A 19,575-nucleotide genomic window follows, 5' to 3' on the forward strand; every position below is an offset into this window, starting at 1 on the left:
AGGCATCTTTGGTCACATCGTCCTTCTTTTCCGTCGGGGCGTGGGCGCAAATCAGCGATATGATGAAGAGCCTCGCTTTGATGCGGATTGTGGCTAGACGTTCATTCACCGGAGTGAATGATAGTACTCGGCGACGGAGTCTCTATCCCACCACGAATCCCACACCAAACTTGCGCTCCTTTATATGGCCACTGTAGTAAATGTCACAAGGACCTACTCGTCTCTGTCCTTGTCCCGTCCATCGCATTTCTTGGACGGCGGTGATGTCAGCCTTTGTCTTTACGAGGACATCAACCAGCTGGGCAGCGGCACCTTCCCAATTAAGGGACCGGACATTCCAGGTGCATGCCCTCAATTCGTAGTCCTTATTTCGTTTGCCATGGTCGTCATCAAAAGGGGGGTCTCTCATCCGAGGCTGGTTGTAGCTCTTCACTGGGGGGTGTTTTTTACGTGGCGGGTCCCAAACCCAGCGCACAACCCTTGTAGGGAATGTTTCGCCTTCTCACTTTAGCTCGCCTTCGAACGGATGTTCTTAGGCTACCCAGAGGATACTTGGTCAAAGACCGGAAGTAGTGAGCTGCTTGCTGAACAATATGTAGGGAGATTGTAACGAAGTCTTAAGCAATACCCTTAGCCAAATTTCTTGAAAATCCCTGGTTAAATTAAAATTTTTTGTATAAAGTTTTCCTTAAAAGGTGTTTTTAGACATGTGGGTTTCAAAGAAAAATCGAACGCCAACAGTTATTTTTCTTCTCTACTGGTGGAAACACCGATTACGTGGTTAGTCGTTTCTTGCTTTCGTAATGCGGTGCCAATTGGAGATTCCAAGCGAAGCCAGGTCCTTCTCAAACTGGTCTTTCCAACGGAGTGGAGGTCTTCCTCTTCCTCTGCTTTCCCCAGTGGTTACTGCGTCGAATGCCCTAAGAACGCCCCTTTCTCCCCTTAGAAGCTGCTCATTAGTCGGATTTACCTATATCGGACCACCGGAGCATATAGCTACCATACAAACTTAACGATCGAAATCAAGTGTTTGTAAGGAAAATTTTTTCATATAATGAGATATCTTCAAGAAATTTGTCATAGAAAATTTCCCTAGTCATAGCATATAGTTGCCATATAAACTTTGCGAAAAAAATTAAGTTATAGTAAAAAAGTTTTGCTTTTAATAGTGAAATGTATTATAGCTTCGGTGCAATCGAGGTAAGTCTGTTTCATAGTAAGTATAAATTATAAAATGGCACACCAAACAGATTATAAATCAAGTAACAGCTATCAAAAGGACCAAGACCAAAATTGTTAAGATGAATACGAAATGCTTTAGATTTTCATCTTCATCTCATATTATTAATATAATGGTATCCCTTCCTCCAGCTGCGTTGTAGCTACAAGCATATGATGTACTATATACTTTTAGTTCACAAGATAAAGTATGAAAATTTGTTCAATACCTGAAAGTATTTCCACGGCTTTGTTCTTGAAATTAATTGTGAGGTTTTCCACGGCTGAAATATATGTAGCATGAACTTATGTCGACGAAGTAATCGTGGCACTCAAAAATTTCTAGATTAGTAAAATCTTCTATTTGACATTGCTTATTTGCATTGCTAGCGTTAATTACCACGTTGCCATAATTGATTGTTGTGGTTGAAACGTAATATTCAAACAAGTTAACAGTGTTTACGCCATACGAGTATATGAGCATGTCTAGTTGCGCAGATATACATATGTGCCTGTGGAGTTACTTCACTAATTAAGAAACTACTGATCACGAATCACACGCATAAGGAATTGCGAACATGTAGCAACTTTTGATCGACTTGACTTTTAATGAACCTGATTAACACTTTACTCAATGTAGTATAGGAATATGTGTGATGCAATAGGTGCTTATAGTGGTATGCTAGCTAACTACTATTGCGATAGTTCGCACTTCACCGAAATTGTTGTGACTATCAATCGTAGTATGAAGCGTATTCACGCTGCAGTGAAAGCATTGAAATAAGATATATGGAGTTTGTTGATGTTTATCTTGTAAGAAACCTCGTGAGCTTCATATTATTATTGCCTTGATGGCAATAAACTCATAAGAGTTTTGTTTGATGTATGTTGGCTAACGAGGGAATTTTAGCAGTCATAGAAAAGGTCTTATTATTTTTTCCGTGGCATTTTGAACGAATTTGCCTTAAGGTACATACGGCTTATTAGTTTTCCATCGATTTTTTTCGTTCTAAGCACAAAGATGCTCCGTTTTGAGGAAACCACGCTTTTCAATTTTATTAAGATAAATCACAGATTGCCTGATGTACGAGGTATTTAGCTACCCAGAATTTCGAAAATCTTTATATTAGCTGCATTGGGGCTATGGGAAGCATTGACCTAATTTGATCCACAGTTATACTACCTTCATGAAAGGATTATCTCTGAATTTCAATTAGAAATCTCACACATTGACCTCATACCATCTCGGGGGTAAAATTTAATTTCTCTCGAGTATTTAGTTATTTATTTATCGCGCTACTTAGTAGTTTTTAGCAGTACCGTTATTTGGGAAGTGAGCAGGGTTATATCCGATTTCATCCATTTTCACACTGACGGTAGGAGCTCATATAACACTTGTGCTGGGCGAATTTGGTAGTTGTAGCTTTACTGGTTTTGGGGGATTACATTAAACTTATTAGTGGGCGGGTCCAGACCAGCTTTTCAATTTTTTTTTTCCCACAGGTACACACGATACTACGATTATTTGAGCCAAACTTCAATTTGATGTCATAACTAGAGGGATTTGGCCGCGTACACTAGAAAAAAAAAACATATATTTTCACAGTTATCGAATTAATACCAAAACACTATTGGAAGTTTTTTACATTATTTTCAATATATAATTTTTTATTTTAATATAAATTACCAGAAAATGCATTTGTGCCTGGAAAATTGTACGTTAATATGTTGTAACAATTCATAACAAAAGATAAATACAATAGGAAATACAATGATGCATTCGTATTAAATGTAAATACAGATTTTTTGTGGCATTATAGCGGTTTCCTAGCTAAAATTTTGTTATTGGTATTAAAAGATTGCACGCACACACAGTCAGGACTCAACACCTGGTCAGTATTTCCATTTATGAATTTGTTTTTTATTATTTAGTAAATTGTTGTTGTTGTTATAAGCTTTAAAAATGCCAGCTGCTGTCAGTTGTTACGTTGATGTTTTTGTTGTGCTTGCAACAAGCCATGCATTTATGATTATGGCAGCGCTTTTTTGTTACTCCTACGTTGGATTACATTTACAGTTTATAAGCGCGTCGCATCACCAAATCGAAGTAGGCATCATTATCAATTGAAGCGCTAATTGTTGCATAATAATTGACAAATTCCTCCTTCGACACTTTGCCATCACAGTTGCCATGTCCGCCCTCGAAGTTGTTGAGGAATTGTGTGAGGATCTCGTTCTCGGTCATTTCACCGCTCAAATATTTGGGATGGTCCTTCACGGAGTAGACGTTCTTCAAATCTTCAATGGTGATTTGACCGTCACCGGTGCGATCGATCTTTTTAAATGCCTTGTCGATGATATCCAAGCGTGACTGCGGCATTGGTGGCTGTGCACGTTGAGGTGAGATGTGAGTAAAATCGGGAAAATGTATGTAATATTTAAAATATATTTACATGTGTATATCCACACAAAATTTAAAATGTGATTCATTTCATTTTTATTTTATGCTTACCCGCAATTTCAGCAAAAACTCCGTCATATTAATCGAGCCGTTGTTATCTTCATCAAATCTGCAAATTTGTAATAAAATGAAAGAGACTCGTTCACGAAATTAAAAAATAATATTTTAGCAATTAAAATGTGGCAAGTGGTTGGTGAATTTTCTCTTCTTAGCTTCTACATGTGAGCGGCACATGCAGACATACATATCATACATAAGTATGCACATCTATATTAGGGTGTCCGTTATTTCCCAAATTAATGTTATTTTGCAAATTCGTTCTAATGTTTCAATTTTTGCACAAAAAATGTCCAACCAAAGAAAGCTCTTTATTTTCAATTTATACCTGACCTAAATATTTTGTCTCCAAAGTAAATAATTACGCAATTTCGAAAGATGATATTTTTGATCAAAACTTTTCACTACAAAACATATGTGGTTGATTTTTTTCTTATAAAAATTTCTCTTTAATAGTAATATGCATTTAGTTCTGCAGTTATCTATCATATGTATGTAGTGTATTCATACAGTATACCATGTCGTATGAGCAACATATAAATTATAAATAATTATAAATCACTTATCACATATACATACATATCGTCACCTGAAATGCAAAATAACGTAACAACATTTTCGGAAATTTACAGTGGCATGAATGAAACACGAAATAAAATGGAACATGAGTGAAAGACAATTTTAATATTGGTTAAAACTAGTTTATATTTGATCGGAGAACCAGAAAATGTTGAACATATGTAATATTATGTAAGTAATTTGAAGTGGTGAAGCGTAATCAATAAGACATTCAATTTCGAATTTTTTGATGATACGTTATTTTGCATTTCAGGTGACGATATGTAAAGATCATTTCTCTAGAGCACACAATTTTATATTAGAGTCTCACATTTTCAAAGATGTGAATTCAATGGCTTAATGCAAAATGCTAAAAAATCTCAAGTTATATAAATGTGCAAAGAAATATGATTTAGTAACGGTTTAAATTGAACGCGAAAGAGCTTGATAACTTCTTTTAGTTTTCTGGGGCAAAAGTTGTAACTCAAGTGGTGTTAGAACAGAAAAAAACATCAGCTTGGAAAATAGTTTTCTGCCATAAAATAACGCTAGAATTTGCACCATTCAACAGCTTTTCATACAAATAACAGCTAATCATATAAAATTTGCCCAGAAATAGTGAAAGTTTCTTCTGCTGATTTCCATAATTTAGTAATCGTATGTTGGAGGTATTAAAAAGCACATAATTCCAGTCTTATTTATGCCTCTACAAAATTCATACGACGAGAAAGAAGGAGATTGTAATTGAATGTAATATATTTTCTACTAACGAATACCGAGGTTCGGTCGAAATACCACGTATGTTCGATAAGTTACACTTTATTTTAGGATACAGCTAATCTACCAAACTACTGCGATTCTATATTAAGCACACATACACATATATTGAGATAAATGTAGTTACCAACAACTTGGCTTTTGTTTTTACATCGTATGTGCAACGTTAGAACCTAACTACTTTTGCTATTCTCTAAACGTGATATACACATACTTATGTATATACCTATACGAGTATACCTACTTATTATTAAGTACTACATAAATGCTAAGCTAAATACATTTTGAAACATAGTAGAATGTAATTTCTAAAGTCCATCATCAATTTATACCAGAAGAACGGAGAAATAAAACTAGCTGTCTAAAATTGCATAACACATTCATATATATCTAAAGAGGTACAGTGACGATGACAGATGAAAAATTTTACAAAATTACATGTTCATGTAGTGAGGTTTTTATGTTTCAAAATAGAGTTAACTTCGACTGCACCGAAGCTGCAATACCCTTCATAAATGCAATTTTTGTGGAAACTATATACTATCTACTAACTATATACTATCTGAAAATTCTGTCAATGGTTTAAAAAGGAAAACGTTTTGCTAGTTCTCTCTAGCAAATATATAAATGAACTTCAAATCGAAATAAAGCGACTTCATATTTTATCAAGATATTTTTCTTGATTTTGATCCGTCAGTTTGAGCGACGGTTAAATGAATAACGTTTCAGTATGACCAATATATTTGGAAATCGTAAAATAAAAACCTTATACAAGTATACTCTGTTGAGTGAACACAGATGTTTAGAATAGTGAAATTCATAAGAATTACTAATTTATGTATAATGGGCAAAGCATGGTCTACAATAATATTTTGTGGAGTAAAGTTTCAATGACTGCTCGATATGTAGTACAAGATTTTACACTAAAAAGTCGGTAATGTTTTGGAATATAATAAATATCTTGACACTCTTTAGTGTCTCAAACATTGTAAAAAGCTTGAACAGTTTTCATGATTTACTCTTTCATTAAATTTTTATTAAGGTTTTCAATTTGATATTCACATTTTGTGATTGAGGTGGTTAATCCATTATGAATAATTGTTCCAGCATCAAAAACGATTTTGCCACCACAAAAGAGTGTTTCGAATCATTATCGAAATGAAGAATGCATTGCAAAGGCTAAATATATTTACACATTAAGGCAAGGATCATATACAGTGGTGTCATTCCAAAGTCAGAAAAATATTCAAACGACTCTTACTCGATGTTCCACTGTCTTTTCAAACGGAGACAAATTTGGTGAATAAGGATGTATTCATTGCGTTTTTGGCTTTAAATTTGGTCACATTCTTATTCTTTTTGAAAAAAAAATCAGCTTTATCGCGACGAGTGGAGCAAGAACGCGTTTCATACCTAAAGTATCCATCAAAATCATTACAACGAAATCGCGAGAGATGTTGAGCTCTCTCTGGTCATCTTTCAAACACTAACGTGACGATTTTCAAGCACAATAAATAGCCTTCGCTTTTTAGCATTTTCATCAGCTGAAGCTGTCGAAGGAGGTTCAGAACGAGTCAAGGGTTCAAAGATCCCCCGACCGCCTTTGTACCGTATGTTTTTTTTTTAACATTCGTACTGACTCCACACATGAAATATCATTCATTTATCATTTTAATTAAAATTTCCTGGTGTTCTTTTGTCACAATTTAGGTCAAGCTATCGCTGTGAATGAAATTATGCTGTGTTCATCGTATAATTAAGCGGTTTTTTATTTTCTTTTAACGTAATTTAAAAGATTTTTAGAAAATTCAAATTTATCGCGTGGCATTATCTGTGATCAAAAGTAAGGTGAGGCGGTAAAAACTATGGCGTGTTGCGAATTCCATCGGGCCATACTGTCAGCAAAGTATATGCTTCGTTAAGTTATTCGTATAACGGCCAGAAATATGAGCAAACAACTCTTGCTTCCTTCATTACGGTATTGCACCGTGTCATACTGCATTGGTTTCTTCCGGCATTTTTGGCAAAAACTTCACTTTTATCATTCCGCAACAACCGAATTGCCTGATCTGGCCCTGTGCGATTTCTGGGTATTCAATAAACTCAAAAGGTCAAAGGGCGGGATGCCGCTTTGACGCGATTGAGAAGATAAAATGAATAGAAGAAGGACATGAAAGCCTTATCGGAACAAAACAATTTAAATTGTTTTGAGCACTGAAAGTGGCGTTGGAAAAGTGCGATTTATCGGCAGGTGATGGAATTGATTTTAAAGAATAAATTCAGAATTTGCATTTAATAAACAAATTGACCTTACTTTTTGACCACAGTATTATACAGTACTACATAATTTTATATTTTTATGGAAACTTGCAAACAGAAGACCATTTTGTGGCGCACAAAAATGTTTATCGCAGACATTAACAACAAAAAATCAACGCAACAAAAGTACAATTATGTGTAAAATTATATAAACGTTGCATTTTTCATTTCACGATTGAATGAAATGGAATTTAGTAATGTGGTTATGGCTGTGTTAAATTGAAATCCGCAGCTACTGCTGCTAATAATGACTTTTCTATTGTTTGTTTCCGATAATGTATTATGCTTACAAATTGAGGCCCACTCAACAGTTGCATATGTATATAAAAAAAATAAAAGAAATCAAAAAGGTAAAGGGCTTAAGGTGAATCTTAAAACTAAATCTCTTATATGTTAAAAACTTAATGTGAAAGGCTTATTCCGGGATGTAACCACAAATATTTACAGTCAAATAGCTTAGTTGGTTTTGTTGTTTGATGTATCAAAGAAAAAATAATAATTTTTAAGAACACGTTTTTTTGCAAAACGTTACCTACTCCTCTCTTTATAGCGATCTATATGCACGTATATGGTATGTGTATTAGTATTCTGTGCATATTGGTGTGGTATAGCCTGAAATTAATGCTTTGCTTTTCGATTTCTAGTGCGAACTATCAAGCTTTACAACATTTGCTAAAAGTGCTTTACTCACTTGTCAAACATATCCTTTATTTCACTGTCCGTGCATTCTAAACCAGTTTCTTTGATTCCCTTACTGAACTCTTCGAAATTCAACGCCTTGCTGCCATCGTCATCCATATTCCGGAAGGTTCTAAAAAAATACCCAAACATTAATCATTCGATCGATATATTCTTAATGTTATTGAATACGTTATTTCTTTGTTGTCCTAAAAGTGACAGAGGAATACACATATACGATTTTTTATAGGAATTGTTGACCACGAAATTTCGTTTCTCGATTCAATGAAGCACAACAAAAATAACGCAGAGGAACTTATTAATTTGAAGCCTATCTTTTTCCAGTAAGATGTGCTCAGAAAAACCGTCGATTGGTCTTACTTTTCCACGGAATGTGAGGGAAAACTTTCGGAAGTTTGATTAAACTAAAGGTAACTTATGTTATTGGATAATCCGCTTCCAAAAAAAAAAAAAACAAATTTATCCATACATTTACATAAACAAAGGGAAAGTATTAAAAACATGTATTTATTTTGATTTATTTACGGAGCTATTAGAGAGAATTACTTACATACGATCCTCACTAATCATAGAGCAAACAAACTTATCTGTTTCGTGACGGTGGCTGAATTCCTCATAGCGTAAATCATTTTAGAAGTGTAATGATTGTACCAAACTCCTAACCACTGTTTCCAATGATTACATAAAGTCGTTGTTTGGAGAGATAACTCCAATGGCGATGCTCTTTTAAAATCAAATGTTCAATTCATATTGGAGGAACTTTTCTCTTAACATTGAGAGAATAGTAATTAAGCTATGTTTAAAGAAAAATATTGCTTAGAAACTAACTTTAACCTCAGCACAACAACCAATTTAAGATAAAGGCATACTTATAAACGTGTGTGCTATTCTATTTGCTCACTAATTGCATTTACTTTACAAGGATTCCTGCAAGCTTTTGCTGCGGCATTGGCCAAAAAAGAAACGCATCCAGTCTACACTCACGAACAGCATTCATTAGGATTATTCCCTTTAAGAGCCACCATCTGCATACCACTTTCCTGCATTTTTTGTCCATTTTCTACGTAATTTCATTATTTTAATGCTCTGCAATGCCAAAACCCCATGTAGAACCTACCGATAGGTGGTTTTTGACAACAAAAAAAGTGAAACCTAAAGTTTTTTCAAAGTAAAACCAACAAAATCACAACCAAATACTCTGCCCAATACAACCATGGCAACAACAACATAGAAAAAACTACTAACCAGCTGTCAGCTAGTCAACAGTACTCTGTGGCATAGCAACATGCATTAAGTTACATGTTGCAGGAATAGCAGTGCTCTTGCATAGTTTATATGGCATGATGACGACTGATGAATGATTGGACAGCTGGTGAACAGTCCGACAGTTGGACAGTTGAGCAGTTGGACCACTTAAGAGGTTGAGTAAGGGACGAGGGTATCGACCAGACGGCAGACAGTTGGCAGTTGTGCGCTCTCACCGTTCGCTTGTATGGCTGCTGAGCGGCTGTGTCATCTGTCGGATTAAAATCTCCTGGTATCGTTCAACGAAACGTTGAATATTTCATTTTATTGCATTGTATTTGCATTGAATTGCAGTTTCATTGCGGCCATCATCCGCATAGCGGGCAGCTTGTGCCAGCACCGCTCGTCCACCATACCCCACCACACCACCATAGGAATTTCAGGACAACTGCATTTGATATGCTTTATTTTTTTATTTTTTGTATGCTTTCAATGATCTGCTTTGAGGCTTCTAGTTGCAGATCTGTGTGGAAATGCGCAGTTCCACATCTACACCCATGAGTACATCTTTCGTGTCCATCGTTTATGATGCTCTTCCACAAAGCCAAAAAAAAAAAACCAAAAGTGCACACATATTGTTGCTTACAATATTTCTTTACATCGCAAACTCCCCCCCAATTACCTGGCTAATCCGAGTATACCGGTTGCGCCACGACTGAAGCATTGCAAACGCAATTTGTAGATTGGATCCTTTTCACGTCCGTCCGCCAGCTCCCGCTTGGAGCGGTTGATGAGTGAAGCCTCTTTGGAAAAGAAGTCGTCACGGCCACTCATCTGGAAATAATGCGATAGAGAAGCTTACGTTAGATTCATTTACCCACAGCAACTATTTTATGTTGTATTCTATGTCGTCAATATTTTTTTTTATGAATATTTTTGCATTGTTATTGTTGCTATTGCTAACACATAATTTTACTGCAGATTTGGTTATTATCATTCAATTTGTCACAATGCGCCTTTTGGTCGCTACTTTCTAGTTTTATTCCCTGCTTCTCTTACATTTGTTGCTTTTATTGCTCGCCTCACTTGAATTATTTGTATTAGCAGTTGCTTTTGTACGTTTGTTTGTGTAATGCAAAGCTTTTCTCTTTTTCACAAATAAAATTTTTAATCGGCTTCAATTTTGAAAAGTCAACAATATTTTTTTGTTTCGACAATTTATTTTTTCTGTCTTGCGCACTGAAGGAAAAAGTGAGCGCCTTTATGTTGTAGAAATAAGTACAAATATACTAAATTAGAAATTGTGATTTAGTGCGAAATTGTTAAGGCTACGAATATATATAATTGTAAATAGGAGCCATATAAAAATATTATATATTCACTCTAATATTTTCTGCAACGTACTATACTTAGATATATTATAAATTATGTATATTAAAATGCAGAGAATACTTCTTAATATAAAAAAATAAGAGAATTTGGAAAAATCCTAGTGAACAATTGCCCAATCGATTACATCCTTTGGTACTCGTACATATGTATATATAAAAGGCATGCTACAAAGTTAATTTCTATCAAATTGTGCTACTATGGTTGAATACAATATTTGTGTAGGAAGACATAGAACGGAGCGGATTTCAAAAATGCGATGTTATGGGCGAAAATATTAGCAATATAAAGGAATCAAGTTAACCGAGAAAGTTAGTACTCTGAAGGTATTAAATTATTATGTATTCCACCAAATTTTTAACAACTAGATAGAAAAGTCGGTCAACCAGTCAAATATACCCATCAGTCGGTGAACCAGTCAAATATATCCATCAGTTTTGAGATATCGCTCTCAAATTCTGAACATATTCTTCCCTCCCTGCAGATCTTTCCAAAGAGGTGCACCTCAAAGAGGCGTGTTTTATCACTTCGCTGAATTTTAACAATGAATAAAATGTTGGTAGGTCTGGAACAATTAGATACCAGACCGCAGGTGTCTTTCAAGCGGAGATCATAACAATTAAATAAAGCCTTATTGTTCTGAAAAAAGTTTGCTCACAACAAGGAATGTACTACTATATATGTATGTAAATGTATAAACAGATAATCAAGTGGCTTTGAAATCACAAAAGTCTCTTAAATCCTTGCCAAACATGGTAGAGGAATGCCTTGAAACCTTAGTGGATCTAACATCTTATGTTAACTATGAAACAATTTAACTGGCCAGAGCAGGGACGACCTAACAATTAGACTCCATAAAAGAGAGAATTTATATTCTTGCTTGCTAAATGTAAATATTTAATAGACAAGCATGACATATGATAAATATAGCTGAGTCTCTGCAAAGTCAATCACTGTCTTGATCAACAAGCAGGCAAACGGTGCGCGGATGGGGTATGGACCGATTATGAACATTTAAAAGGAAAGGCAAAATGTCACTATCGAATCAGTAAACATGCCAGCTGACTTTGAGTAGCTTATAACGACCATTGTCAAAGCTGTCAGGAGGTAGAAGAAGAGGAGACTTTGAAACATATTCCATGCGAATGCAAGGAAAATAATCGCAACTATCGAAGGATGGTTTCTTGATAAGGTTTTCAGATTACAAAGTTACCACTTTTTGAACACAGGAACTCTCGCCCGGGGCGATTTAGAAAGTAAATAATCATTTTGAAGGTTTCACAATTGGACACCTAAGGTGCGGCGTCAGGTAGCTGCTCTACCTATGTACTTACCCAAATTGCCTCCCTAAGAATCTGGTAATTTGTCGGTACCACCGATATCGAAACACTATAGCAAACTAAACGATCAAAATTAAATCTCTGCATTTAAAAGATTTTTCATTTTACAGAATATTTTCACTAAAATTCTTATAGATTAGTACCCAATGAAATGCTATAATACCTAAACAAAGTGTTCCGGTCGGATCACTACAACATATTGCTGACATAATAGACCAATCAAAGACATGCATAAGGAAGCTGCTTTATTTCTGAAGGATCTTATATCTTCTTCTTCTTGAATGAAATTGATTGATAATAAAAGGGTAATCGTTGAGACTTACATCTAACAAGGCAAAGTATAAATAATACAGCAAATATGGGATTGAAAAGTGTGAAAATGGTTGTAATCATTGAACCAACCGTAAACTGGTAAAAGAGATACCTTTTGATTTAAATTACAGCGAACTTTTAAGTTACATCTATGTGAACAATTAATAGGAAACAGATTCAACAGATTTTAACTATGTATATGCCGTGCTTCCATCGCCGATAGTGAAAATTACTGTCCTAAAGTTGGTGAGAAACCCGGATGAAATCCAAATGTAAAATATATCTCAGATTTATGATTATATGAGATGATCTGATCGTAATTTGTTAGACAACAACTTCTGTATAGGTTTATTTTCATTATTTACAGTGACTTAAAGGTCTCTATTAAGAACTTTAACCCTGACTGAAATTGTTCTGAGGAAAGATGTAGGAACAAAACATCACAGCTGAAATTATTGCAAATTCCACTTAAAAAAAATTGTTTCTTTCGGGAATTTCTTACTATGAAGAAAAGATAGTAAGACTTTGTTCATAATTTTAAAATTCTTAATATATTCTTCAAAATCTATGTTCCCCTCAAAGTAATCCCGCTTCACCTCAATACGGTTGGGCCAACATTTTTTCCAATTCTCGAAACAATTGTTAAAGTTAATTTCCGGAATAGCCTTCAATGCGAGTTGCTATTCTTGTTTAATGTCTTCAATTGACTCAAAATGGTTTTCCGATATTCGAAAGATGTCAAGCACTAATTTCTTTATTTTTAACGCGTTGCTCATTAGTTAATGTTGGTGACCGGCTGTACCAATCAAAACACTTGATCGCGACAAAAAATTATCACCGTAGGTATTTTCCAACGTTCCTTTGTTGAATAATTTCACTTATCGTAAAAATCGCGGAATGCATTTTATGTACTTCAGAAAGCTACTATTTTATAAATTATAACGAAATTTGGTGTAGAATATTACCTGACATTCTTTCAATACACGGTATAACTCTATTTCTAGGAAAATTTTAACTGATTTCTCGTTGCCTCAAATGCAAAGAATTTTTTTATTTGCTGTCTGTCAATTTATTAATTTATTTACATAAATTTAGAAAGGCATTTTATGGCAAAGTTCGTGCTGAGCTCGGATAAATTTAATTCGTGCGCCGCCTGCCTCGAAGCAAAATGCGCAATGTTCAGCCTCTCAGTATTTCTACTGTAAATTTGTGAACTAAATTAGCTGAAGGTTGGAACATCATTATTTTATTAAGGAATTTTTTTTGCTAAAATCTCTCGTTGTTCTAGTTCCTTCACTAAGAAGTGAAAACTCGAAGGCGCTCTCATTAATCAAACCATTATGGATATGATGATCGAAGATCTGCAACATTCAAAGCAAATTATCTGATAACGGAAAATACTATTTGTGATTATCGCATGCTTTCTCTGCCTCGTCATCCGCTGGCAGCCCCATTCTCACTACTCGCACTGTTGTTGTTACAAATTCTCTGATTTCAACACCATTGAGGACATGTGGGCAAATATAAAGCATAAAAATCGGCGGCGTAAAACAAGAAGCCTCAGACTTTATTAAAAAATCGTACCAAAGCTTGCCCACTAGACTATAAAGTGTTGTAAAGGCAAAAAGCGGCCACACTTACTCTTAAGACCAATGTAAATTTTAAAGTCAAATTAAATGATAAGAAAAACATTTAAAAGTATTAAATGCAATAATTTAAGCGCATTTTGTCAACTTGTTTTCTTCATTTTCCACATTTCACTTATGTCATAGAAAACTTGGTAATTTTCACTAATACCTCAGTATTAAAAAGGATAACATGAGTTAAAGGGCTTAAAAAGCTAATTCAACCTTTTATTTAAACGAACTTAAGAAATTATTATCTCCAATAGGATTTAATTTGATTTATTTTGAACAAAAGATACAACACAAGCCTTACAAAAAATCGTTTTTTTATGTGCGGGAGTGTTTATGTCGATGTTCTTTTTCATCCAACAGCAGAAGCCAATAATCCAACCGAGAAAACTAATTACCTATAAAGTTAACCTTAAGTTGAGATATGTAATTTGTATTAAATCAGAGGAAGTAGCACAATTTTCAATATGAACTACTTACATATTAGCACTCTCACATTTTATTTAATTACAAGCACTATTCTAGGCAACCTTGCAAATACTGCACTTAGAATCAACAGCCTAATAGAGAGCCTTCACATGTTGTGGTCGACTTCAACTTATATGAGAGTATACCAAACACATATGTATATAATTTGGTATGTGAATGTAGTGGGCACTTCTGTTTGTGGCCTACTTTCCTATAGGATACTTGCAAGCGTCGACACAAACGGAGGTCAAACCATTCATGCAGTAGCCTGACAATCTAGGCTAGTAATTATTACAAATAGAGATGGATTATCGATTATACTCTCAAATAATTAAAACGGAAGTTTCAATATAATTGTTGTGTTCTACTGAAGATAAAAGATAAAACTATACCGTAGAATACCGCTATGGTGTTCGAACTCAACATGTTGCAACCAAACTTGCCTTGCATGGACACTTGTTCGCTTTAACCACAGACAGTTGGAATACTTGCAGTATAAATAATTTATGCGCAATTCTAATCAAATAGCATGTACAATCAATAAGTAAAATTCGATTAAATGCTGCAACTTAAAGCAATTTGCTGTAAATGTGTTGTACACAAGCGCATATAAAAATGACTCAATCAATAAAATGTAAATTATTTTCTCTTATCTGTATATATGTATATATATTACAACGAGTATGACTTATTTTTAATCAAGATAAATAATAAAAAATTATGTCAATATACATATGTATATGCCCTATATGCAATCGTGCATATGGCATTGCGTGTCCGCGCGCCTGAAAGCAGGCTACTCCCAATAGCAATTGTCTTCTTGGCTTGTGTGCCCGACACAAATTAAATCAATTTTACATATGCATATGCTACATATCATATACAATTATCGATTTCATGTTATTTGCCACTAGAAAAATAGTGACGCTTTTGCTTAACTGTTCAATTGCCTAACAGCTTTCTGGTGTTGGGTATAAAGCGTGCCCCCTTTAGCATGCAAATTACATTCTAAACACACTCACACAACCTTGTAAATTGTTGTGGAAGGGATACTTTTATATTTCATTTTTGCAAGAGTTTTATGCCATAAAAAATGCACAGGGGTCTCTTGATAACCCGTAATGAAAACTATGTACGACAGCTATAGTACGAAATCAGCAAATGACTGCAAAAAGTTATATTAATTATTAGAAAATATGGAAATAGAAGCTTTTATTGATAGCCATAATATAAGAAATAGTATCGTTTATTAAAGAATTATCACATAATTCGTTGCAAAATGGTTCAGTTGAAAGTGATTTTGATTATAGGTTGTGCAAAAAATCGACCATAAAATAAAAAATCAAATCACATTCATATTTTTCCATTGAATACAACTCAGAAAATGCACCTTTTTCTTGGACAAAGAATTTACGGTCACTTAAGTATGTAAGTAGATAGTAAGGCGCTGGGAGCCACTTTTTTATTTTATAAGGTAGCCCTGGATGCAATTTTTTATCGAATGCTTGGTTAACATCTAAAAATACTCCTGTACAGCATTGCCTACATACGAAAACACTCGTGATAATTTAAATAAATCGATGGCATTGCTTAGGTGTTCCATGGCCCCTTCTTAACTCAAACTCGTGTTGGGATAATATGTTTCGGTCCTCTAAAACAGGTAACATTCTCTTTAAAAATATTTAGTAATATGTAATAGACATACGTATATAGACAATAGGCAGGCTCATCGAGAGTTCCATGTTGTATACAATATATACAGCTAATCTGCCAATCATAAATGATTTAGAAATGGCAACATATGATGGAATTTATACCATAATGACACCTCAAATTATTTAAAAGAACAACTTATTATTGTCAAAAAATGGCTGAAGTATTGGAAGATAGAAGTAAATACACAGAAGTTCGTCCATTAAGAGCCGAAAAATTACCCTCCGTATCATTAATTGGCTCTATAATAACTGAAAGAGAAACTGTCAAATACCTTGATTTTTATTTGGATAGAAGACTCACTTGGAAAACGTATACAAAACAGAAATTAAAAGAAGCTCAAATTTGAAACAAAAAATGTACTGGCTTTTATGAACACGATAAGAACTTAGTCTTGAAAATAAAGTTCGACTCTACAAGTCAATTCTTAAGCCAGTATGGACGTATGCAATGCAGTTATGTTAGAATCCGAGTCCATAGCATTGAAATCCTCAAAATATAGTAATCTACTTACTGTCGAATATACCTAGATAGACTTTGTAATCATGAAAACTATCCTGTATGAATTCAATTCGATATCTTTCCTGTTGCTTTAACATGTAATTTTTTGAAAAGAGAATAGATCGCAAAGCTAGCGAGCAGCGAAGTGGTTTTGTATAGTTTTTGGAAAATCACAGAGATAGGAAGTTATGAACAATATTTCCATAATTGTCAGTATACACGTTGTTCGTTGTAAAAAACGACAATTTTCGGTGATAAAAATGTGTGTTTTTGCTATAATAAACGTAAAAAGAGTTTGGGAATAAGTTAAATTAGAACAAAGTCGAAAGTATTGCGGTATTATCCTATAATGAAATACTTTTTGAGTGGTTCAACAAGTTAATCTGCCAATACATAAAACTACTTATTCCTAAATGGCGTGAAGGCACTGCAAACTACTTGAACTACTCCCAAGGTCATGCCAATATTGACGAACATTACAACCGAACACAAAATATGAAATAACTCAATATAAATGAGGCGACAGAGTTAACGAACTGAAGAAGAACGGTAAACACAACATAGAAAGAGATAAAAGAACCGAGATACTGACAATGCAATAAAACTGATAAAAAGCAAATAAGAACAATAAATATACCGCTATGCAGTAAAGTAAATTATTACGAAAGCAAACCGACGGACAAAGCGCCAGGAGACGCGAAGAGACAACGGACAACAATTTCACACGTCGTCAACATAGTGCGGCACTGACAATCATAATGATGCTGACGACAGCAATGCTCGTTTACGAAACAGCGGACCGGCCCTAATGCAGATGTCGATGGATGTGTGAGTCCTCATAAAGTCAGCCATGTGCGTCAATGTACTCGTTTGTCGAGAAATAAAGCAAATAGGTCACGTTTTTGGCGACACCATCGATTTACCATAAATTGCAAGTTAAGCACAAATCAGCAGCGCAACAAAGAAGAAGATTACATAAGCGACGAGGAACGAGCGGTGGCCACAAAGGGAAGCTGGCAAACAGGCAAACAATAAAACAGGATATGCAGGGATATGCGCACGGCTGCAGACGGCAACAATTGTGAAGTTGACAAAGTCAACGAAAGCGAAATAAAATACACAAAATGACAACAAAAGGCCGAAGAAAAATAGTTTGTTGCTGAAGAAAAAATGCCGATTATACAGGACGTATGAGTGACGCAAAAAATTTAAGTATGATTTGTATTGACACTCCCCAGGAACGCACTTGGGGGTAGCGGTGCGTGCACAACAGCACAGCACAGCAACGACAGTTGACAGATAACGCGCCGACAATCACGCGTGCACACACGCACAGAACGCACTCGGGTCGTCCCATACTATATTCATATTTAACGAAAAATTTTGCTCTCTTTTTTACACCGTTGCCCGTATAAATGCTAGGCCCGTGGAAATGCTAGGGGTTCGTCTCAAGAGCACTGGTCAATATTTGACGCTGTCGCATGAGCTTTTGCTGTCATGGCAACACGCCCAGGCGAGCACATATTGATGCTGTCATCACTGGGCAAGCCTTGTCTGTGACTTTTTCTTCATCGCCCTGTGGATTTTTTTTATTTGCGCGTGCCAAGAAAATGTAGGCGGCTTTATGATTATGAAATAAGTAAATAGATAAAGTTGTAATATGCCAGGTCAGATTTTTTTCAGTATAGCTTTAGCGAGAAATTTTTCAATCACATAAAAATAAAATATTTTCATAAAAAATATTTTTGGAAAGACTTGGAAATTGACGAAATTAAATAAATTATAAGCGAAACTACTCACTTTTTGTTTGACGTATTTGTTCTTCTTATTACAATGTTGGAAGCTACCGCTGATAGCAATTAAATTTAATTACACGCTTATTAATACTGTTATTTAATTAATTTCCTCTTTTACCGCAACAGTTTTTTACTCAGTGCAAACAAGTAATATTTTTTCCGTTGCACTTTTCATATATTCACATGTCAAAGCTACACACGCGACAATCGAGCAAAAGAAACTGAGCAAATGACTACGCGATTGCCCGGTTGGCAAGTATTCGAAGCGGCCCGAAGTAGTAAACTGTCGCGCACACATTCACAAATACTCTGGGTAGATACTGTTTGTGTGTATGTATGTGTCTCTCTAGGTACATTTGTTGATAAATGTCGCACAACAGTCAACCAGCCGGGCAACTAAACCGACAGCAATTACCTTCCAACAAAAACTGTTTACTTGCAGGCACATCATGTTATTGTACCCAACGCCGCATACATAGTGCACAATCTGTTTCATTTATATTTTTTGTTATTTATCTATTTAGTTTTATTTCCTTAACAAGAAAATACGTTAACTACGGTTGCACAGAAGCTATAATACCTTCACATAAAAGTTTCCTTAAGTAACTTGATTTTGATGGTATGTATGTCATCCATACGCGATAGATCGGTTCAATCTGAACAATTTCTTCTGAGTTTGTAGCGCTGCCTTAAGCAATAACCTGAGCAAAATTTTGTAATAATTTCCACAACTGAAAAAGCTTCCCATACAAATATTTGATTTCGATTGTTCACTACATTCACTTGTATTACAGCTTTAAGATATAGTGATCCGATCTATATAATCTTTGCTTAAATTGCACTAATGTCTTGGACAATCAGCTATGACAAATTTCGAAACGAACAGCTTTCAACTCGGTGCCGTTCGCAACAACTCGGACTGATGTATGAAACGACTTGGCGCATTTTATGTCGAGATCTTAAATTCAAAATGGACAAAATACAGCTTGTGTAAGAACCGAAGCAGCTTGACCTTCCCAAACGACATCGCTTCTCTCTATGAGCCCTTGAAAAGTTCCAAGTATAATACACATATCCGATATTTTCGA

At 35.0% G+C, this 19,575-nt stretch overlaps 1 protein-coding gene across 3 annotated transcripts; it reads right to left on the reverse strand.

Moving 5' to 3' along the window:
- Positions 1-2,909: 2,909 nt before the first annotated feature.
- On the reverse strand, positions 2,910-18,731 carry LOC120766624 (calcyphosin-like protein). 3 transcript variants are annotated; one of them, XM_040092236.1, is made up of 5 exons: positions 18,492-18,731; positions 10,017-10,168; positions 8,082-8,201; positions 3,731-3,788; positions 2,910-3,604 (listed from the first exon to the last, which is right to left on the reverse strand). In XM_040092236.1, exons 2-5 carry the CDS (start codon positions 10,166-10,168, stop codon positions 3,290-3,292), a joined length of 645 nt encoding a protein of 214 aa, XP_039948170.1. In that variant the 5' UTR covers positions 18,492-18,731; the 3' UTR covers positions 2,910-3,289. The 3 variants fall into 3 exon arrangements, with proteins under 3 accessions (XP_039948170.1, XP_039948172.1, XP_039948171.1); XM_040092238.1 differs by lacking the exon at positions 18,492-18,731 and adding an exon at positions 14,490-14,761; XM_040092237.1 differs by lacking the exon at positions 18,492-18,731 and adding an exon at positions 10,394-10,517.
- Between the last annotated feature and the right edge of the window lie 844 nt (positions 18,732-19,575).

This window comes from Bactrocera tryoni, chromosome 1 (assembly GCF_016617805.1).
Source record: "Bactrocera tryoni isolate S06 chromosome 1, CSIRO_BtryS06_freeze2, whole genome shotgun sequence".
Classification (NCBI taxonomy): Eukaryota; Metazoa; Arthropoda; class Insecta; order Diptera; family Tephritidae; genus Bactrocera; species Bactrocera tryoni.

Excerpts from the sequence above, each read along its gene's own strand:
- LOC120766624 (XM_040092236.1), bottom strand. The coding sequence starts at position 10,168 with ATGAGTGGCCGTGACGACTTCTTTTCCAAAGAGGCTTCACTCATCAAC. Across the intron at positions 3,789-8,081 it reads ATAAAGGATATGTTTGACAA|ATTTGATGAAGATAACAACG; the intron begins GTGAGTAAAGCA and ends ACAAATTTGCAG. Across the intron at positions 3,605-3,730 it reads AGTTTTTGCTGAAATTGCGG|CCACCAATGCCGCAGTCACG; the intron begins GTAAGCATAAAA and ends CAACGTGCACAG.